This window comes from Myxine glutinosa, chromosome 2 (genome assembly GCF_964187855.1).
Source record: "Myxine glutinosa chromosome 2, kmMyxGlut1.1, whole genome shotgun sequence".
NCBI lineage: Eukaryota > Metazoa > Chordata > Myxini > Myxiniformes > Myxinidae > Myxine > Myxine glutinosa.
This window is the reverse complement of record NC_136262.1, coordinates 209,106,143-209,130,311: the sequence shown is the minus strand read 5'-3', so window position 1 is coordinate 209,130,311 and position 24,169 is coordinate 209,106,143. Positions and strand designations below refer to the sequence as shown.

Below are 24,169 nucleotides of genomic sequence, written 5' to 3'. Positions count from 1 at the left end.
CGTCGTCATCAAGGGCGGAGCCAGAGGGTCGCGCGACCAATCATGGCCAAGGTGAGCACACCGATGGGCGTGTCCTGGAGGCCGGCGGCTTAATCGCCAGAGGCGCTATAAAGGCGCGCGCAAGAAGTTGCAAAAAGGGTCCAAGAGGGAGCTGGGTTGTGAGGTCCAAGAGAGAGCTGGGTTGTGAGGTCCAAGAGGGAGCTGGGTTGTGAGGTCCAAGAGAGAGCTGGGTTGTGAGGTCCAAGAGAGAGCTGGGTTGTGAGGTCCAAGAGAGAGCTGGGTTGTGAGGTCCAAGAGAGAGGAGGGAGATCATCCAGCAGCGATTCTTGTCCAAGAGAAGAGATCATCCAGCAGCGATTCTTGTTCGAAGGAGATCATCCAGGGAAGCACAAAGCCTGCTATTCGTCACCTTGCTCGCCAGCAGCAGCGTCCACAGCAGCAACAACACTCAACAGCAGCAACAACACTCAACAGCCGCTTGGGGCCTGGACGGTGGTTTTGAGCAGGGCCGTGAAGGAAATGGCGGCTGCCCAACGCGCCGATCGTGCTGCCGGACCCGTTGGACCTCCCTCTCCTTCCAGCCAATCCACTCTGCAATTCCCCATGTGAGTCCGTTTCTGTTTGTTCTGTCCTGGGTAGTTAATTAAGTTTGTATAAGCTAGTAATTTTCACTGTGTCACATACTTTTTCATGTCCCCTGTAAATAACTGTGACTGCTCCTTTTTGCTTGTGTGTGTAAATAATAAATCCCGTTACTCTTCTGTACGTCTTCTTCTTCCTCTTTACATTTGGTCGCTTTAGAGTTTTCCCTCATTGAATATCTGTGGCGCGATACGGCCAACGTGTGGGTGAATCGGGTGAATCGGGGAAACTGTTAGGTCGCGGTGCCTCCGCTCGGCAAACATAACATCCTTAACCGCGGACCGTAACAATAAAGATATATATATATATATATATATATATATATATATATATATATATATATATATATATGAGGTTTGCCTAATGCTTGTGATTGGCAGACCTAAAGCCGCTAATGGTATTCCCTGACATCTGTGTGACAAGGATGTGGCCTGATATTGTCATCTGGTCAACAAGGCAGGTCATCTTCAGGGAATTGTCAGTACCTTGGGAAGAGAACATGGAGGAGGTATATGAGAGAAAGAGAGGAAATTACATTGAGCTGGAGGCAGAGTGTCAGGAGAAGGGCTGGCGAGTTTCTTGTCAGCCACTTGAGGTGGGGTGTCGAGGGTATCTTGGAAATTACTTTCATGCATTTCTTCCTCGACTTGGAGTGTGTGGAACGGAATGAAGGAGGATGTGCGAAAGAGTTGCCCAGGTTGCCTTGAAAATCTCTGTTTGTATCTGGCGGAAATGGAGGCATGTTGAATGTTGTAGGTTTAGGTTGATTTGGTCGTGGTTCTTTCAGCCCCAAACGGGGTAGTGACTGAGTGTGGAGGAGATATGGAGATGTGTGTTTATGGTTGTTGTTTTGAGCAGGATATGTTATGAGGCTAATTGGGTGGTTGTGTGTTTTGTGTGTGTGTGTGTGTGTGTGTGTGTGTGTGTGTGTGTGTGTTTGTTTTTGCATGTGTTTTTGCATGTATGTTTGCTGTTGAATGGTATATGATTGTAAGGTTGGGTGGTTGGTTGGTTTCTGCATCATATTTTTTCAGTGCTGTGGATTTTGGGAGTGGAAGCTGTTGTTTTGTTGTTGTAGTTTGTGTTCTCAAAGACTGAGGGTGTGGGTACATATGTATCAAATTGTAATTGCTGTATGTGGAGGCATATGTACCCCTGCTGGCTCACTTTTGCTGACCATAGAGGTTGAAGGGCAGAAACAGGATGATGCTGAGGACTTTGACTGAAGACTGGTCAGTGAGACACACTTGTGGTCCAGGTGTGTTTTTAAATTGTGCAAATATATATATTGCTACATTTGTCGGGGGTAGACAATGATTACCTTAGAGCCAGGTATATTGTATAGATTAGTGTGCTCCAACTGTCGTAAAGAAGAAGAAACCCCATGTAATAAGTAGGAAATTTGTGTAGACCAGATGTCATTTTCGTGTATCTTTGTCCCCCTGAAAAGGGCGGGGTTTGTTAATTAGCGAGGGATAATGGGTAAATTAATCCCCTGTATGTAATTGCCTCTGTAAGCTTTTCCTGTGTTCCTTATGACACCACACTACAGATACCTAGTAAGAAATCGGCCATTAACCACACTAATTAAAAACCAACCAGAAACCAGGCATCAAGCATTACCGCTGATAACACCAACTTGGTGAGCGCACAGGACAAGCAGGGCCATGAGCCACTCCCCGAAGAGCAGTGATTGGTCCGGGATTTGATTGGCACAAGGACCGATAAGATGGGACTTGCTGATATGATCGGACACAGAGACGCCGTGGGATGATGTCAGAGCCTCAAGGACAAAACAATTTGAGCGGCGGACATTTTATCTCTTGGGTCCGTACTTTGTTGGTGAACTGTTGCTGAAAAGCTCTCTCTCAGCATCGACATTTTATCTCTCCCAGCATCGACGTCCCCTCTCGCTCCTGCTCGTTTTTGGATTTGGTGGTGAACGGTCGTGTGCTGACATCTTGCCTTCCCGTTCTGGATCCATAGCGAACGGTCACTATTGCTCTTGCGCAAGGAAGCTTCATCGCGAACGGTCGTGTTCCAACATTTTGCTAGTGGTCGTGAGGAGGAAGAGCTGCGGACTGAGAACTGCGGTTTCCCGTGCAGAGATCGTGAGGACAAGCGGGGCTGTAAGAGTGAGCTGCACGCCATGGCCGTTTGCTTCACACATGAAGCCACAGGGGCGGATCCAGGAGTTTCAAAACGAGGGGGGGGGGGGTGCATGAAACTATAGCGCTGGTGGGGGGGGTGGGAGGAGAAGCGGGGTCTGGGGGTCCTCCCCCAGGAATTTTTTAAAAATTGATCGTCAGAAACGCCATTTCATGCGTTCTTGGAGGTTTTTGCAGTTCCTTTCCTTCTTCCCTGGTCCAACAGTTCAAGAGATTCACGATGCCTCATGGTCAGATAGAGGAACTGGGGAAATGACTTGCCCAGCTGTTCCTTCTGCTATAAATTGATGAATTTTGCATGTGTGTGTGTGGGTGTGTGTTTGTGGTGTGCATGCATGTGGCATGTTTTTTGTGTAGTTCTGCTGGAGCTTTCTGATATGGAATTTCTGATTTGTGTAGTTATTGCGAAATGAATGTTATGATCTGAGTTAATTAGGCTAATTAACTACAAAGAATCCAGAAGAATTCCCATGTTTATAAACGCACGCCATGTTAAGGTGTATAGAGCAGCTTAATAGGTGCTGGGCAAATCCCGGCACAGCATGCGCCTAGGTTGTGAAGCTCAAGGCAGGGGGTTCTCCCCACAAAAAAGATCAGACAGGACAGCGGAATGTGAATTATTTTATTAATTGTAAATTATGTTATTTTGGAATAGACGGCGGTTGTGTTTCTGAATGAAAATGTCACACACATCATGTGCGGATATGGTGAAGTCATGGTGTATGTTCATGAGGGCCAGAGATGCCATCCGACTTTCTCCCGTGGAATTTCTTAGGTAGGTCTTCAGACGGCGCAGGCAAGAAAATGAGTGTTCGGCCTCACAGGAGCCTACAGGAAGGGTGCATCCAATATGGATTAGGAATTTGATGGATGGAAAATCGTCTCCATATACTGTGCAGAAACAATGCATGGATGTGCTTGGAAGCGTGTTGTTGGGCTTCCTTCTCCAAAACATCTGTCAGTCTCTAAGCTTATTTATCAGTCCTGCTAAATGTCGTTTTTATGTCGTTCCATGTCGTTTTTCCAATGCAATAGCTTCTGATGTAGGGCTGGAATGTCGCAGGTATCGGCGATTATCGCAGATGGCATCAGTAGAAACAGATCACTACCTTCCCGATTTTCAGCACAGAATTGGGTGTCCATTTCCTTGCTGAGGTGGTCGAGAAATGGAATTCACATGTTTCTGAGGTAGAACAGCAAGGGAGTATTGGCGGCAGTGTTTGGACAATGGATTTGTCGTTGTACAACTCTCGGCATTGTGACATCACCTCCTACAGATTCTATCATGGCCTCAGCGTGATCAAACCAAAGAGAGAATTCAGTTTCAGCATTTGACCATAGTTGAGTGAGAGCATCCTTCTTGTCGTCAATCATAGAGTATGCCTCCAGCAAATCCATGCCGTTGCATTGCAGAGGGGGGCGAGGGGGTGCTGCACCCCCTCCCCCGTGGATCCGCCCCTGGAGCCAGGAGTGAGCGGGCCACGCGGGAGGCCTACTTCGCGCCAATGAGCGTATTTTTCCGCGTCCGGATTACGCACTCGGGGCCTGACGATTCCTGATGAGATGCACCAGCCGATTTGAGATAAGTGCCACAAATCACACCCATTTATTTTCCAGTTATTTTATCTTTTGTCTGTATTCGGCTCTTTTTGGAGCAAGAGGGAGGCTCCCTTGGAGCAAGAGGGAGGAAGCTGATGAGCATGTAGAAAAAATGTTCAGTGCGGGTATCATTGAGTCCTCGGGAAGTCCTTGGATGTCAACGGTTGTGTTGGTTAAAAAGAAAGATGGGACCACACGGTTTTGCATGGACTACGGCCAACTAAACAACGTGACACTCAAGGACTCCTATCCCCTGCCTAGAATTGATGATACCCTCGATGCCGTTGCAGGCTCAAATTGGTTCTCAACCTTGTACCTTAAGAGTGGGTATTGGCAGGTGGAGATGGATAAGGAAGGGAAGGAGAAAACGGCATTTTCCACAGGTAAGGGACTGTATCATTTCACTGTGATGCCGGTTGGTTTGTGTAACGCTCCCGCCACCTTTGAGCGATTGATGGAGAATGTGTTTGGTGGCATGTCATGGCAATCATGCCTGGTGTACCTGGATGACGTCCTGGTACATGCTAAAACATTTTCCCAGACCATAGATAATTTGGACCAGGTGTTTGGGTGCCTCAGACAGGCAGGGTTGAAGTTGAGCCCTGGCAAATGCACTTTGTTCGCCAAGGAGGTGGCCTATCTAGGTCACGTCATAAGTCACGAGGGAGTAAAAACAGACCCAGGAAAAATTACAGAAGCAGAGGAGTGGCCCGCACCTTGTAACATCAAAGAGGTATCGGGGGTTTTGGGACTCTGCTCCTATTACAGGTCCTTTGTGGCAAAATTTGTGGAGATAGCCAGGCCCCATCACCGGCTTACGGAGAAGGGGACGAGGGTTTAATTGTACTTGGACACGGGAGTGCAATGATGCCTTCCTAGCATTGAAGGGGTATTTGACATCTGCACCTGTTCTAGCTTACCCCACCGATGATGGGACGTTTACCCTGGACACAGATGCAAGCAAGGAGGGATTGGGGGCGGTCTTGTCTCAGACACAGGGGCGTGTGGAGAGAGTGATCGCGTATTACAGTCAGGCCATGAGTAGGCCCGAGTGAATTATTGTGTGACTCATAAAGAGTTATTGGCTATGCTGTCTGCTATGAGTCATTTCCACCCGTACTTATACGGGCGGAAATTTTTGGTTCGAACTGACCATTCCTCCTTGCAATGGCTCCTACGGTTCAAGGAACCCGAGGGTCAAATTGCAAGGTGGTTGGAAAAGTTTCAGCAGTACGATTTCAGTGTGACCCAGAGGGCCGGGAAGGTCCAGGGGAATGCCGATGCACTCTCTCGACATCCTTGTTTGGGAGAAAACTGTAAATTTTGGGCAATTTGTTGCAAAATGACATGGGGACAACCCCCACAAGCATTCAGGAGAGCACGTACACGTTGAGGCATGCTGTTCACGAGATTTGCCAAGGTTTGGACAGGAATCGCTTGCCATACAGTGACAATAGCCTGCTGCAATTCATGCACAGAGGTCGGCTGCTGGTCCAAGAGGTCGATTTAACGCATTAAATCTGCCCACAAGTTCTCCATCGGATTTCATATCCGGGGACAAGGCAGGCCACTCCATATGCTCTACACCATGGTCAGCAAGAAAGTGTTGGATCATGCAAGCACGATGAGGCCGTGCATTGTCATCTTGGAAGACAAAGTTTCCTCGAAAGGCTGCACGAGCAAATGGAAGCAATGTTTCTTCCAGAATGGCCCTGTACTTGAACAGGTTCAGGTTTCCATTCAGAACAACCAGGTCAGTTTTTCCCCCTGCATGAAAAGCAGCCCAAACGGTCACCCCACCACCTCCAACTTGGACTCTTGGCACTATACAATCTTTGCTGTAGGCTTCATGCACTTGTCTGCGCACTCGGACGCGGCCATCTTGACAATAGACCAGAAATCTAGACTCGTCACTGAAGATCACATGATTCCAATGTCCTGGCTGCCATTGACGGTGCTCTCTGGCCCACTGCAATCAGCGCTGCGGTGTTGTCTGGTCAGGCATGTCTTTCTCAGGTGATGCCTGGCACGATAGCCTGCTTGAACCAGTCGTTGGTTGACTAGCCTTCTGGATACAGGCACATTTGTCAATTGCTGTCACTCAGCCCTAAGCCGATTAGCTGACTTGGTACGGCCATTGTGGACTAACCGGTGCAGCTGGCGATCATCCCTCCTTGTGGTTCTGCGGGGACGTCCTGGCCTCGGTATTGGAGTAGGGACACCCCTCTGAGCATTTCGTTTCAGGATCTTTGACACCTGACCTTGAGTGATGCCATACTGCCGAGCAATAGCATGCTCTTTCATGCCGTAATTTCGTAAAGCCACCACTCCATGACAAACAGCATTGTCGAGTTGACGGACCATGTCCAGAGGAAGCGGCAATAACTTTTGGAGACATGCAGCAGTTGTTTTCCACTAATACAGAACGCAACAATTCTTGTATACCTGACTGTGAAGCCAATCGTCAAATGCACCTGTCCGTACATTTTGCCACGCCACCTGTGATATAATCCTGTTGTTGACTTCTTGCTGCGACAGACAATCAGTGACATGGTTCTTTTAACAAATAAATCACCAAAGTGTAAAATAAACTCACCAGATTGATATACTGAGTTAAGAAAGTAAACCCGAGTGAAAAAAAAAAAAAGCCATATTAAATGCCAAGTCTGTATTTAGTTTAAATTGTCGCACACATTGGGGTTGGAGTTAAAATGTTAGGGGAATTACATATACGTGTAACACTAATGGTAATGTTTATTGAATGCCCAGCTCCCCCAGCCGCTCCTCCTGTGTACGACTTGGGATGAGTCTAGGTGAGAGGAGAGGGATAGTGTTACAGTTGAGCAATAAAAGAAACCCCCTCTAGTTAATTACACGACAACATGTAGCCTGCATTAGTTAGTTATTTCTTATTAAATGTAAAGATTAGCTCCCTTTCCATTGTGTAGTAATTAAAGGGGCATGTATGCATTGAGTTAGGCAGGATCCCAACCCCTTGTGTTGTTGAAGAAGACGATGCATCATGGGTGGGCAAGAACGGTCCACGTGGAACCTTCCAGAGGGAGGTGTGGTTGAATGACAGCACGTGACCGGCAGCGGCCAGTGGTAGGCCGTGGAACCTTCCAGAGGGAGGCATGGTTGAATGACAGCACGTGACCGGTAGCGGCCAGTGGGATTTCTTCCCCCCCCCCCCCCCCCCGATAAAGACAGAGCTGGTCGTTCTTCATGCTGATCTTCCTCCGTGCTGGTAGTTCTTCAATTTGGTCGTCCTCCGTGCGGGTCGTTATTCGAGCTGGTCGTCCTCTGTGCTGGTCGTTCTTCGAGTTGGTCATCCTCTGTCGTCTGTGCTGGTCGTCCTCCATGCTGGTCGTTCTCCGTGCTGGTCGTTCTCCGTGCTGGTCGTTCTTTGTGCTGATATTCCTTTGTGCTGTTTACTGGGATCGACCCACACGCTATGCGCAGGAACTGCCCTCACCTGAATCAGCATCCTCCAGGCACGAGTCTAACCGGTGTGATTTATCCCCCGTGTGTGAGTGTGCCAGGCGCCTGTGTTGGGAATAGTTAGGTAAGGATTTATGATAAGCCTGCTTCTCGTCCTTTTTGTGAATAAAGAAGTGTACATTTTATTTCTTATCGACCTTCTCATGTGCATCTTTTTCCCCATTGACCCGGCATCATTCGAACCGAATTTGGCTGCTCGATTAGGTCCGTAGATAACGTAGTGTAAAAACGCGACCAACACCGCGCGATTCGATCAAGAATTTTATCAATGCCATTTATTTTTATTTTCTGATTTAAAAGGATACATTAAGTTCTGAATCAAAAACAAAGGTTCTGTAATATTAACAGTGAAATAAAGAATTGTGGAGACAAAATACTTTTGTCAATTTCAACTTATTTTTTAGAGAAAATTGTGAGTTATTTGAAAAAAGTGAAAGGGTGCCAATATTTTTGGCCACGACTGTATATATGTGTATATGTATATATATGTATGTGTGTATATATATATATATATCCATCAAACTTTCAAAGGTTCATCAGTAAATGCTGGACAGTGTTTTCGGCAAAAAATATATTTTGAATTAAAAAAAAAAAAAAACTTTAATCTTTTGAATTTTTTAAAACAGTTGTTCTATAGTGCCTACGCCTTTGTAGCTGTGTGAAAGGTATTACTAAATGATCCACGACTGCATTCCTTAGTGCGTGTCGGGAAGTATTTTAGGCCCCCACAAAAAAATCGAAAAAACAAAACAAAATTAGATTTCTTCAAAATGCCAATAGGATTAGAACAGCACTGGGCATCACAGAGTACTTCTGCTTGTGGAATTAATATTACAAATTGGAACAAAAGCACTACGTTTCAAACAATCGGATGTTTAACCACACTCACATGCCTCATGTCTTTGTGGTTATGGTGACGAAAATCCAAGTTATCTGTCACTGTTGTTTCACCCCTCATAGGGTCATAGTTTATTGGATCTGGAAAAAAAGTTTTTAAACATTCACAAATCATCACAGAGCCCTTCCAAACGTCTTTACAGTTTGGTAATCATAAAGGACACATGAAACTTTACAATCTTGCCACTTTGAATCCGCCCTGTGAACGGTAGGTGATTAATGACGTCAGAGTGGACTAAATATGGGGGAGATTTCAGTTGGGAATGGGATGGAAAATCTTTGTGAAAGTTTAAATGGGATTGTTTATAAGATTATCTGCAAATAGGACGATAATTATAAGCTGCATGCAACCTTTCATTAATTCACCTCTATTGTCTCATCTGGAACCGTCTCCCTGTCTGTTCCCTCCAGTTATTCAAGAGTGCTGCCCATCATCATTTCATGCTTTCTTCCATCCTCAAAACTGCTCTCTTAAATCCACCTTTTCCCTCTCTCTTTACTCTACGACGCTCCACATCCTTATGTGCAATGTTCTAGTCTCCCCGTGCCCCTCTGAGCCTTGTCAGTCTGTGAATCTCCTGCCTTCTGTTGTAATTAGCTCCCACATGAGCCTAGATTTCTGCATAAAAACAATTACAACATGAAAAAGAGCAATCAGATATTGCAAACCCTCACCAGGATGTATTCTCAGTGGTTTTTAAGGCTTTAGTGTTAAAACAAATATGGCGGCCGAACCACGTGACCGATGACGTCATTATTTTTTTTCCAAAACTAATTTATTCCTAGATTATGCTCAAGAAATTTCATCTTGATCGGATGAAGTTTTGTAATTGTCGAATTATGACGTCATAATGGAGGCACCTATGACATCATCATTAACATATTTTATTCCCCATGGAGAGTTCTTTACAAGGAGCCATATCTCAATTTTTTCTATTCAGCGCTTTCGGAGATATAGAGGTGCAAAGTTTTTTGGTTTTTCCAAGATGGCGGCCAAACCACGTAACTGATGACGTCATCATTCTTTTCTTTCTCCACCAGTTTATGCCGACATGGCGCTCAAGAAATTTCATCTTGATTGGATGAAGTTTTGTACTTGTCGAATTATGACGTCATAATGGAAGCACCTATGACATCATCATTAACATATTTTATTCCCCACGGAGAGTTCTTTACAATGAGCCATCTCTCAATTTTTCTATTCAGCACTTTCGGAGATATAGAGGTGCAAATTTTTTCGTTTTTTCCAAGATGGCGGCCCAACCACGTGACCTATGACGTCATAATTATTTAAAATAATTCTACAGGTGGAGTTGCACCTATGGTGAAAACTTCCTGTCAATCGGACCAAGGGTTGCAGAGAAAATCATATTTATTCAGTGCGGACAAACAGACAGACAAACAAAAACAGACAAACAAACGGACTCAAATGCAATACCCTGTCCTCTGGCGAGGGTAACTAGAATTGCACTCGGTCGAGCGCCTAACTCCATCAGGCTGAACAGTTTACGTTTTGTATCCTACTGATAGGCCGGATCTGGATTCTGACCTGAAACAAACTCTAATCGTCTTGTTCTTGGTGCCTACAAACTCATCTACCTAGTTTTATAATCACTCGTCCACAACGTATTGATATATCCTGCTATCTATCGTTTTTAGCTCTATCTCCCAATGGTGAAGAATCACATAATAATTCTCAGATCCAGATCCGGATTGGAATCTTTCCTCAAATTTGAATCAATTCTTCCTTTTCATCAATCAATTCTTTCTTCGGTGGCGCAGGTAAAAAAATAAGCTAAGGGTATTTACTGTAATGAAAAACGCATTGAAAAAAGATGAAAGAAGCTGATTGGTACAAGTTCTACTCTTATGTATCTCATTGTTATCACTCATTTACTGTTGTCTTTGGGCTGACCAGACTCGGTGGTGTAATAGTTAGAGCGTCCATTCTAAGATCAGGTGAGTCAGGTGAGGTCTCTTGACTGCCACTGTTAACCCGTGCTACCTACCGCATGGTTGGGCAATCGGCGACTTCATCGACTACCCTTACTGGCTTGCCATTAGGGAGGATGACTGTGACACCCCGCAGGACTAAAATCAATACCTGTTAAAGAGCGGATGAGCTACCTTCAGGAGCCAATGGCCATCCAGTAAGGAAATGGTGTCTCCTAAAAAACACTAATCGGGTTGGCCCGGTTTTTTAAAGTAGGATGTTGTAGACAGAAACCGCTCAGGGTAGTACTTCCGTTCTGACTTAGGAGCGTGAAAGTGGTGCCCGGAACCATCTTACTCTCTGTGTGTCAGGATTGCTGGTCTTACGTTCTGTCTCACTCAAACTATAGCTACCGGGCTAGCTTCAATCTCTCTTTCTTACAAACAAACATCATTTCATCATCCACGTTTCTTCTCTTTTATTTAAGGCCTGGCCTCGATGAGGACTATATAGTCCATGACTGTAGCCTTCAACATAAAGTCTGGGAGGTCGACGGTTCAAACACCTGCCGAGTCATACCAAAAACTTTTAAAATGGTATATGCTGCTTCCTTCCCTGATGTTCAGCATTTTGGATAAGAACACAGACAATTCACAGAGGTTGGCATGCAATGGGGAGGAGGAAATGGCTACGCTTCCGGTCCCTCGAGCGTGGAGGCTTGCTTCATTCTCTCCACGGCATCGAAGTTTGAGTATTGTCGTGTCTTTGCCATTCGTGTCTTTGTCGAATTTCCACTGGTTATTTTATTGCGTATGTGTTATTGTGTGTTTCTAGTTAGTTTTGGTTTTGTAATGATTGCAAACTTGTGTGTAATTAGTCGTTTTTTGTGCGCACCTCAAAGGCCTGGTCTATCTAGGCTCCATCCCCATGTCGGTATATTGTGAATATAAGTTCTTTCCTTCGCTATATTTGCTTGTTTCTTTGATTTTCTTTTTGCCCCCCCCCCCCGCCCCCTACCTCCCACGAACATCTTATCCTTTGTCAAACGTTTTAAATACAAAAAAAAACACAAAAAAATTCCTTTATTAATTCTTTCTTTCCTCGCTGACACGTGCTTGTTCTCTTGCACCCTCATCTCGCCTTGTGCCCCGCCCCCTTTATCTCCTATTTGTCCAACCTTTTCAACTCCAGTTTCCTCCATACTCACTCAAACCCTTTCTCCTTCCTTCTAAAATCCACGTCTTCACTTTGAGACTTTTCCCAGATTGTTCTTCACAGTTCTGTTTAAATATGTTTAAACCTTCCCCTGCAGTGTTTTATTCAGTGGTTTATTACAACACGCTGTTTTTCTTCCAATTTAAAAGGCTTTTTTCAATTTCGTCTTAAATTCATTCCACTTCAAAAATAAATTCAACCTATTACAGGACCTCCTCCCTACTTTCTCCAAACTCACCTTCATTCTACCCCTCCGCTATCGTTTTAAAACGGATCTCTGACTTGAAAATCACAATAAATCCAGTTTGTAATAAATGTTCGTCTTTCATTAATCATCCACTTTCTAAACTCCCCCCTCACCCCTCCCTTTCAATTATCCCCCCTCGCCCTTCCCCTCCAAATCTCCCCCCTTGCTCCTCCACTTCAAATCTTCCCCCTCTCTCCTCCCTTTCAAAACTCCCCCCTCACCCCTCCCCTTCAAAACACCCCCCCAACCCCTCCCATTCAAATCTCCCCCCCCCCTACCATCTTTCTCCAATTCTCCCCCCTCCCCCCTCCTCCTCAAAGCTGCCTCCTCCACACTCCGTCTCCCTTCTATCTCATACCTCCACCTCCTCCAACCTTCTACTTTGCTCTTCCCCCCCCCCCCCCCCTCAAACAGCTCCTCACTGTACCTCATGACATCACCATCAAATGTTTTGCCCTCCTCATCCTTCCCTTTCTCCTAACTCTTATGCAATCTCTGACACACTATCAAAAGCTCTACCTACCTCCCCCTCTCACCCTTCATCTTGCCCTACCCTTCCCCTCCCCTGTCCTGTACCCGATGCTCCCCCTCCCTCTTCCTTAACGGTATAGCCCTCAAACATCCAGGGCCTTCGCTCAAACCTGATTGATCTCTCCATACAGGTTGCTTCTGACAAACCAGATGTAATCTGCTTAACAGAAACTTTCCTCCTTCAAGATGTCTCTGATTCCTTAATATCTCGTCCTGGTTACTCCCTTCTCCGGTATGATAGACCTGAGCCTCGTTCTGGTGGTGGAGTGGCTATCTTTATTAAAAACTCTCTTCCTCACTCTTTTTGCACTGCCCTCCCTCCACCCTACCCCCAGGAGTGCCTCTGGCTACGGCTTCCTCTCCACTCCCAACTTTTGTTCATATGTGTTCTGTACCGTCCTCCAAACAGTGCTGACTCCATTTACATTTCGCTGTCTGACATGAACCAACTTCTATCCACCCATCCCAACTCTCTCTTCCTCATATGTGGCGAATTCAACTGTCATCATGCCAGCTGGCTGTGTATGGGTACCTCTCACACCAGCCATGGCACCTCAGCAAAGGACTTCTGCAACTCACTGGGACTGAAACAATCTGTCAATTTCCCGACCCGGATCTCAGTCAATGGAGTATCTTCTCTTCTAGACTTGGTTATGACAAACTTCACTGCAAATGTCTGCTGCTCTTCTTCTGCTCCAATCAGTTCTTCTGATCATGTGCTTGTTAAAGTGAATATCTCTCTGGCCATTCTCAGAGAGCCTCCTCAGCGTTGACAAGTCTGGAATTTCACTCAGGCCAACTGGCATGGTCTTCAAGCAGCCATCAATCATCTGGGCTGGTCTCTCATGTCTGCCGCCTCTGACATCAACTCTTCCTGGGAATTCTTCCAAAGTAAATTGCTCTCTCTCTCATGCACAGATTTATCCCATCTCGTCTTCAGTTGTCATACCCTTCCTCCCGTCCATGGTTTACTGAATCTTGTGGTGAGGCAGTTTCCCTGAAACAACTTGCCTTTACCTCTTGGAAGGCTAATCCAACTGAAGACAATCTCAGTTCCTTCCACCAAGCTTGGAACAAGTGTGTGTCTACCCTCAGGAGAGCCAGGAAACAATATCTCTCTACTATCAAGATTGAGTTCTCAAGCCTGTCACCGTCCTCCAAATCCTGGTGGCGTCTGGTCAAATCTGTTTCTGGTGTTTGTTCCCCCTCCATCCCCTCCCTTACCTCAAATGGCTACACATTTGACACTGCACGTGACAAAGCCGAATGCCTCAACTCTGTGTTTTCCTCAAAATCTTGTGTCTCAAACCCATCTCTCTATGTACCCACCTTGCCCAGTCGAACCCAGCTGCTCCTGGACTCTGTGTCCTTCTCTCCTGACAAGGTGGAGAAGTTCCTGTCAAACCTCGACACTGATTCTGCAACTAGAAAAACGGCATCAGCCCATGGGTCCTAAAATCCTGCTCTGCTGCTCTTTCACACCCTCTCTCTATTCTCTTCACCCTCTCTTTGGCTCAAGATCATCTGCCATCAGTTTGGAAATCAGCCAACATTACCGCTTTACACAAAAAGGTTCAAAAACAGATCCTTGCAACTACAGACCAATCAGCTTGCTCCCAATTATCAGCAAAGTCATGGAATCCATCATTGTTTCTGATATCAAATCCTTCCTCTTCTCCAATGGCTTGAACTCTGATCATCAATTTGGTTTCAAACCAGGTCACTCTCACTCTGGACATGCTGCTTCTGCTGTCTCAACAATGGATGGAGGTCCTCAATGCCAAACAGCAAATCAGAGCTGTCTCCCTTGACATATCACATGCCTTCAATACGGTCAGGCACCCCGCTCTGCACACCAAACTCTCCTTCTATGGTATCCATGGAAATCTCCACGCATGTCTTGTGGACTTCCTCTCTGGTCATAGGCAACGTGTGGCCCTGAATGGGTTTCTCTCATCTCCCCTTCCTGTTCAGGCAAGAGTTCCCCAAGGCAGTGTTCTGCGCCCTGTGCTTTTTCTGGTCTTCATCAATGATCTCTCTGACTCTTGGAAAATCCTCTCATTATCTTTGCTGATGACTCCACCCTCTGCCGCTCCTTTCCTCATCCCTCAGATCGGCAGTCTGCAGCCTCTTCACTCTCAGTAGACCTGGACAAAATCACAGACTGGTCAAACAAGTGGAACATGTCTTTCAATCCGGACAAATCTCACACTCTTACTATGTATCTCTGAAAAGACTCCCTTTTCACTTTGCTTCCTTCCATCTGTTACATGCTCCTCCCCAAACCCCGGTCACGGTGTACCTCCGAGCCCCGAGGGGAGTCACGGAAGAAAGATGTGTTATTCTGTATGTCAAAGATCAATGGTGAAGCCACACCAATTGTTACCAACAAACAAATATTGTATTAAGGACACACACGAATAACAGTACAACAACAATAGTAATCAATTGTACAACCAATATATATTTCCTATGATGGTACCATCAGGTTCGTACAATATAACTCACTGTGCTCCAAGTGAACGAAAAGAAGAACATTCCCCAATGTCTCTATTGTGGCATCAAGCCAAAGTCGATCCGCTCCAGCGATCGTCAGAACGATGTCCAATCGAGACCAGAATCCCGTTCGGATGACTGTCACAGTCCCACTGCCAAAGCTGCGCATTGGTGCCCTCAAGGTGACTGGGAAATCACACCCTCGGGTATGGACATTCCACGGCTCCAAATCGGCGAACCGCAGATTTCCGACTCAAAAGTCACGTGACACACGCACACCAGATTAACCTCTGAATGCGGTGAATTTGGTTGTTCCACGGCTCCAAATCAGCGAACCGCAGATTTCCTACTCAAAAGTCACGTGACACACGCACACCAGATTAACGTCTGAATGCGGTGAAAATGGTTGAAACGAAGTGAAAAACCTTGAGCGATGCGCAAAGCGCGCGAATCAAAATGGCCGACGGCCCGTTCTCGTGGCGTAACGGCACTCCAACGATTCTCTTTGGAATCGACCGCAAAACCTGACACGCAGGTTGATCTGTCACAGTGAAAACAACTCTGTCGCAGGAATCCCTTTCCCGGGAAACCCAAAGTTCACTCGTGACCCTCGTTCGCCAATCGTTCGCTCCAGACCTCGAAGCAGATCGGCTTCTTGTCCGACTCACTCGCTCCGCCTTCTCTTCCTCCTCTTCCTCTTCGTCGTCGTCCGGTTCTGGTTTAATTTAAAACATTAACTTTTTTACCTTTTGAACATAGTAATCTCTATCTCCCTTAAACGACAACAATAATAGTACATAAAATCAAAAATGTTTACAGTGGCTGAAAATCACAACAACGGAAGTGACATCCGTAACACATCTCATACCGTCCCTCCTCTCTGCACGTATTTAACTTACCTGGTATGTTACCAGCATAATCCCCGATGAAGACCACTCTGTGGCCAAAACGTCAGATTGAAGCCTTTCCTTGCCAGGCAATTGCAATAGTTAGTGTCTTTTAAACCTGAGTATCGATTGTCCCGCTTACAAATGATTTTTCATGTGAAATGTTGACAAGACTAATCACAAATCAAATTAATCAAAATTAATAAAACAAAAAATTGTTATAAAATGTAAAAAAAAAATTATTTAAACAATTCAAATTAATCCTGACAAATTTCACACTCTCACTATGTCTCCGAAAAGACCGTCTGGACAACCCTCCCATCTACTTTCTGAACAATCCTCTCCAAGAAGTTCTGTTGCTCAAGCTTTTCGGTCTCACTATCTGCCATGATCTTTCTTGTGTTACTTGGTCCTCCCGGTGACTACCTGGTCTCGGTGACCCCCGGACCGTGAGAGGAACTCCACCAGAAAGATCTATTATTTCTGCGCTTTCGTAACGCAATCAATATTAATTCCAATCAATAAGAAACCCCACACCAAGGATCCGGAATAATCAATGATATATTCCCCGAGCAATCAACAACCATCCACAATCAGCAATCAATAGTACAAAGATGTAAACTCATCTATAATATTAATAACTCTAAGATGGCCATCTTATACATTCCTCACGTGAGCCCCACTCCCGACTCCCTCCGTGGTCAATGTCTCTCACAACGTCTCCGTACTCCTGTAGTTCGATCTCCGCACGTGGGCGGTTGAACGGACCCTTCCTGACGTGCTTTCACCGGGCACGTCCCGTACCGGGAACAACGGCTGCAGCGCGCACCTCCTGGCCCAGCAAAGCGGTAATGTAAAGCAGGCAAAGCAACACGCGGCTTGCCCAGCGCGCGCGGCCCTAGGTGCGACCCGTACGCGGCCTTGTAGACGGCGAGGCGAACTGTGCCAGCTGCTTGGTTCCGTGCACGAACCCACAGTTACTTGACGTGTCAAAGGGTAGTTACACGTCCCGGTAACTCCTCTCGCCAGACGGGCTTTGAAACGCCGATTCTCTGACGTTGCTCAATCGATACCGCCCGCCTCCGAGCTCGGCGAGGAAGAAGAAGAATCGTCGCGTCTCCAGGACCTCGTGTCTTTTTTTCTTCCGTTTCCGGTCTCCTTTTTCTCAGAAGGGCTCCTGACCCTTTAATCACAACAAGCTTTAATCGACTACACATTGATAAGCAAAGCCCGGAATAGTAATTCACATAAATATGTAACACTTGGGAAAACCACATTTCCAAGCTGGCCTCCAAAGCCAGTCACCAAATGGGCATCATCGGTCGTGCGAAGTCCTTCCTTGGCACACCTGAGCTCCTCACCACATACAAGGCATTCACCCGCAGCTCAATGGAGTACTGCTCTCCCGTCTGGGCTGGTGCTCCTTCCTCACACCCAGCTCGGCTTCACGCTGTTGAAACCAAAGCTTTCAGAATCATTGGAATCTCCCGCGATGAAGCTGATTGTGAGGGTCTTTCACTCACTCACCGCAGGCAGGTTGGTGGTCTTTCTGTCTTCTACCGACTCCTCTCCGGCCTTGCTCCCCCAGCTCTCTCTGTGCACTGTCCCCCAAATATTCCTGCAGGCTGCACAAGATCTGCCAGCAACCCTCTTATGGTAAAACTGCCAAAATCAAGACTCTCTGCTCAAATTCACTCTTTCATTCCTCTTTACTTCCGCCTCTGGAACAAACTCCCTCACTCTCTTCAATCCCACTCCTCCCTCCAAGTCTTTAAAACAGCTGTTCACCACCATCTCTTATCTTCCCCCATCCAAAACCTTGATCTTTTCTACCCCCATTAATTTCACCCCAGATCCACTTTTCTGAAATACCAACTTCTTTCCTGGAAGTCGTAGCAGTGTCCATGTGTTTTTTTAACTCTCCCACCCCCACCCCCCTTTCCACGCCTCCTCCCCCCAAGCCCTCTCCCTCCTACAGATCTTCCGATGTCCCTGCTCTCAAATGTTGTACTTGTGTGCTTCCCCCTCTCTCCCCATCTTGTCTCCTGCTCCCTTTATTATATATCTTGTGTCCTTTTTTTTGTCATTGATGTTAGCTCTTACACGAATCTCGATCTTGTATATAAAAAAATACAAAACAAATTCACGTTAGGGACTATATGCCCTGCTGAGTGCGGTTGAGAAAAGTGGTGCTATTGCTATGATGACGCTGCTCGTACCCAGAGTTTGGCACACCTGAGCTTCCCCCAAGCTCAGTGGCTGTGTTTGTCTCATCTAACGGTTTAAATGTGTTATCGTCATGTTTTTGTCTGTACATCCATGTTTGTGAGTTGTGTGTGTGGCAGCTTAACGATGAGCCTTATATCCTGTTAAAAATACAAAATGAAACGTCATTATGAAAAACTCACGTCACCACTTGAATTCCTCCCAATCTGATGAAGGTCCATTTGCGGTGTGTAAAGGGCATATGAAAGCTGTTTTATCAAGGTTGATTACAACTCTATTACTGCTCACAAAGAACCAAACAATGTCGTTGTTTTTATTCCACAACAGAAAATTATGAGAATTTTTATTTGCTGCTGATTTTGTTGGCGATATAATTGGCTTAATTCTAGCAATGTTATACTCGGGAGCAATGTTATACAAACTTTACTCGGGAGCCATTTGCATTCCGATGTATGTGCACTCTCAAGGAATGCTCTTTGTTTGCCAGCACCTTATCCTTTCAGGACACGTTTTGATTCTGGTCCTTTGGCACCAGCATGGACGGGAGATAAGATAGCAGTTGTGTGTGTATATATATATATATATATATATATATATATATATATATATATATATATATATATATATATATATATATATATATATATATATATATATATATATATCTATATATATATATATATCTATATATATATCTATATATATATCTATCTATATATATATATATATATATATATATATTGTTACGGTACGCGGTTAAGGATGGTATGTTTGCCGAGCGGAGGCTCCGGCGACCGAACAGTTGTTCCCCGACTAAACCCCATTCACCCAAACGTTGGCCGTATCGCGCCACAGATATTCAATGGGGAAAAGACTAAGATGATGGATGTGAAGAAAAGGAAGAAGAAGAAGACGTACAGAAGAGTAACGGGGTTTATTATTTACACACACATAAGCAAAAAGAGCAGTCACGGGTATTTACAGCGGACATGAAAAAGCAGGTAACACAGTGCAAATTACTAGCTTATACTGACTTAGTTTACTACCCAGGACAGCACGACAGAACAAACTCACGTACGCAAATGGATGGAAGGGTAGGAATCGTTTGGAGGGATGAGCAGGTGGATCACAGGGCACAGCGAGCAGGTCCACTCCGGGCGGGAAGCGAGGAGCCGGCAGCTCCTTGTATTTGGCTTTACAGTGCACGCCGGCAGCTCCTTGTATTCGGCTTTACAGCGCACGCCGGCAGGGTCACTCGGCTGGTTGAAACGGGGCTGGTTGAAGCGGCTCTTTGTCAAAGGCTTTTCGTATCTCGCACGCAACAACGGTGCAACTCTGAACTCTCTCCCGGTGGACTGCCGACCCTCTTACGCACCTGGACTCATCTGCCGTATCTCTGGTCTAGCTTGTCCCAGCGATCGTCGCACCCTTCTCTCCAAAAACCTTCAGTGCAGGTCTGACACGCCCCCCTCGGTTTTGGTACCGCCCTCCCCCCCACCTGCTCTGTTTCGTGACCTTGTATGGTAATCCCACGGGCTTGTCTCCTTATTTGGGCATGGCGCCGATGGCACGCCCTTCGTGGCGCGCCCTGGGCTTGCCTCTCCCTGGCGACCCCGCCCCTCCTGTTCAAACAGAGCACGGAGCACATATTCACTATCGCAGCGAAATGAGAGGGCGTGCATCCCACGCTTGTGAACTGCTTTACCCACAGATGGAGAGTTTGGCTGGGAAATGGAATGATTGAAGGGGAGCTATTCTTAATTGATTCGGTGCAATGGAGTGTCATTCTAATGGAAGACAAGGCCTTACTCTAAAACACATAATAAGATATAAGCTACTGAACAAGGGTTTTATCGTGTCCTTCAATGTGGTGTTTCATGGAATAACTACCGGGACGCCCTTTTTACCTTTACACAACTCTGGAGGCAGGAGGGGCCATATTCAACAATGTTCATCACCATTTCCAATATAATACAACACAATCAAAAAAATGCAATCCTCATATCCGCAACAATATATATATATATATATATATATATATATATATATATATATATATATATATATATATATATATATGTATATATCAGTCACTATGCGACCTTCATATCATCAGTGGAGAACCGCCAGCAAGGTGTCCCATACAGCTGCTGCTGCACCTTGCTGGGAGCGATACGCACCGCCTACCACCCGGTGAGTGACGTTATCTCTGGTATCCACTCATCATATGGAGTCGACCTGGTTGCGGTTGGGAGTTACTAATAATGGTATCTGTAATCTGGTTCTCCAACCTAATGAGCGGACAACATGACGTCATCGCCATGCACGTCCGCCTTGCCTGCAAAGTTCCAAAGGAACCATCTAGCAGTGCGTCATTACGGATTATAAATACAGATACTGTCACAAGTGCATGCAAAACTCACAGTTACCGACCTGGTTTCGCCCTTGTTGGGGCTTCATCAGGGCAACGCAGTGAGGCTTTCCATACACTTGTAACTCTGTGACCCTTTCGGTTTTTATATCAGTCACTATGCGACCTTCATATCATCAGTGGAGAACCGCCAGCAAGGTGTCCCATACAGCTGCTGCTGCGTATCGCTCCCAGCAAGGTGCAGCAGCAGCTGTATGGGACACCTTGCTGGCGGTTCTCCACTGATGATATGAAGGTCGCATAGTGACTGATATAAAAACCGAAAGGGTCACAGAGTTACAAGTGTATGGAAAGGCTCACTGCGTTGCCCTGATGAAGCCCCAACAAGGGCGAAACCAGGTCGGTAACTGTGAGTTTTGCATGCACTTGTGACAGTATCTGTATTTATAATCCGTAATGACGCACTGCTAGATGGTTCCTATGGAAATTTGCAGGCAAGGCGGACGTGCATGGCGATGACGTCATGTTGTCCGCTCATTAGGTTGGAGAACCAGATTACAGATACCATTATATATATATATATATATATATATATATATATATATATATATTGTTGCGGATATGAGGATTGTATTTTTTTATTGTGTTGTATTGTGGTAAATTGTTGTGTAACATTGCTTGATTCTGGCCCCTCCTGCCTCCAGTGTTGTGTAAAGGTCAAAGGGCGTTCCGGTAGTTAATTCCATAAAGCATACATTGAAGGACACTATAATACCCTAGTTCAGTAGCTTATATCCTTATTATGTGTTTTAGGGTAAGGCCTTGTCTTCCATTAAAATGACACTCCATTGCACCAAGTGAAAAAGATAGATTCCCTTCATTCTTCATTCCATTCCCAAAAACCTCCATTTCCCCTTTCGTCATGGCCAAGCCTCAATTTGCCAATTACATCCCCTCCAAAGCCGCCATTGAACATGTGCTCGGGTCGGGGAAGAAAGGCGTGCCCGCCCGTCGTCATCAAGGGCGGAGCCAGAGGGTCGCGCGACCAACCATGGCCGAGGTGAGCACACCGATGGGCGTGTCCTAAAACCGGCAGCTTAATCGCCGGAGGCGCTATAAAGGCGCGCGCGCAAGAAGTTGCAAAGAGGTCGATGACAAGAGCTGAGTTGTGTGGTTTTGGTCAGAGTTGGTCGTCAGTGGTGGTCAGTGGTTGCGTTGAGTGGTTGCGTTGGTTGCGTTGAGTTGTCGGTGGTGAAGAGTGGTTGGACCAGGAAAGAGAGAGGAGAGAACCCGTCACGCCAGACCCCCCACCAGCGCGTCGGCTCCACCAAGCAGCTCCGACCCGTGATCCCGCGCACACGACAGGATCGGTGGCATCAGCGGCCGTCGAGGTCCAGCCCGACGTCCCATGCGGGATCAAGCTCCAGCCAGCTCCGTGCCGTCCTCCCCCTCCAGCCACACACCTCCTTCCAGCCAATCCACTCTGCAATTCCCCATGTGAGTCCGTTTCTGTTTGTTCTGTCCTGGTATTTAATTAAGTTTGTATAAGCTAGTAATTTTCACTGTGTCACCTGCTTTTTCAATGTTCCCTGTACATAACCGTGACTGCTCCTTTTGCTTGTGTGTGTAAATAATAAATCCCGTTACTCTGCTGTACGTCTTCTTCTTCCTCTTTACATTCGGTTGCTTTAGAGTTTTCCATATTGAATATCTGTGGCGCGATACGGCCAACGTTCGGGTGAATCGGGTGAATCGGGGAAACTGTTAGGTCGCGGTGCCTCCGCTCGGCAAACATAACATCCTTAACCGCGGACTGTAACAATATATATACAGAGGAAGATGGAAGGAAGTGAGGGTAGGATTCAAACCTGGCTCGGGACATCCAAGGACTTCCAAGCGTAGGCAGATGTTGCCCCTCCAGTTCCAGCCTTGTGGCCTCACTCGCACGTATCGTGCCAGCACTGGCCGGGCAAGGTTGTTTAACACAGGCGTGTCCGTGTCCGAATTCCTGGAAAAATCTAGGAACACAACTCCATGGAAAGTACCTGAAGGTGGTAAAACTAGGTCACATGATTATTTGTAGCATGTGCTTTTGTAAAGCGGTATTCATTAATTACATTACATACGCAAAATGGGAATTCCCGCTTACCCCCTTTCTTATTATGGACTAGCAGGAGACTTGTCCGGCGTCAATTTGTTTTTTTTTACTATTTTTGTTGGGTGCCGAAAACGCTTCCCCACACCTACAAAGGGAAATTTATATGTAATATAATAATACACACACACACTAATTGGGGGTAATTTAATATTACATTACACATAAGTACAAAGGCTCAGGCACTATACCTGGAGCGCTTAAAAAATAAAATCAATTTTTCAGCCCAGCAAGTTCAGCCCGAGAGCAGACCGCAAGATGCTGAAAGAAGTCTCTAAGAACCCCAGAATGTCATCACGGGACCTACAGGTAGCTCTTGCCACTGTTGATGTCAAAGTGCACGAGTCTGCCATTAGAAAGAGGCTGCACAAATTTGATCTACATGGGAGGTGTGCCAGGAGGAAACCTTTGCTGTCCAGAAAGAACATCAGGGCAAGACTAAAGTTTGCCAATGAACACCGAGGCAAAGACCTGCACTTCTGGAACAATGTGCTCTGGACAGATGAGTCAAAGGTAGAGCAATTTGGCCACAGTACCAGAAGACATGTTTGGCGAAAACCAAAGACAGCCTTTGACCACAAGAACCTGATACCAACTGCAAAGCATGGTGGTGGAAATATTATGGTTTGGGGCAGCTTTGCTGCATCATGGCCTGGGCAGCTCACCATCATAGAATCCACTATGAATTCTTCATTGTACCAGAGGGTGCTTGAGGATAATGTGAGGCCATCTGTCGGAGAGTTGAAGCTCAACCGAAGGTGGACCTTGCAACATGACAATGACCTTAAACATACCAGTAAATCCACCAAGGAATGGCTGAAAAGAAAGAAATGGAGGGTTCTGGAATGGCCAAGTCAAAGCCCGGATCTAAATCCCATCGAGATGTTGTGGGGGGATTTGAAACGAGCTGTGCATGCAAGAAACCCCTCAAACATCACACAGCTGAAAGAATTCTGCATGGAGGAGTGGGCAAAAAATTTCTCCCAATTGATGTCAGAGACTGGTAGACATTTATAAGAAATGCCTACTTCAGGTTGTTTCTGCCAAAGAGGGCAATACCACCTATTCGAGCCAAGGGTGTACTTACTTTTTCCACATGTGAAATTTGCATTTATGTTTATTTAAATTATACAATGGACTACAAAATGTAAATGTTTCATGATATTTGTTATATTATATCACCTTTATCTATCAATATTGTTGAAATGAAGATCAAATAGCTGTATGTTGAAATATGTTGAAAAAGTCAAAACTTTACATGGGGTGTACTTACTTTTTCACATGACTGTGTATATATATAT

At 45.8% G+C, this 24,169-nt stretch overlaps 1 protein-coding gene across 1 annotated transcript in view; it reads right to left on the bottom strand.

Annotated features, from left to right (window-relative positions):
• Positions 1 to 24,169, bottom strand: part of LOC137422689 (inactive carboxypeptidase-like protein X2) — a 145,254-nt gene that overhangs the window by 111,028 nt on the left and 10,057 nt on the right. Inside the window, exons 6-7 of the mRNA XM_078772881.1 lie at positions 22,582 to 22,731; positions 8,800 to 8,888 (exon numbers count right to left, since the gene is read on the bottom strand). Of these exons, the coding sequence (XP_078629007.1) occupies positions 8,800 to 8,888; positions 22,582 to 22,731 (239 nt within the window). The remainder of the gene's footprint in view (positions 1 to 8,799; positions 8,889 to 22,581; positions 22,732 to 24,169) is intronic.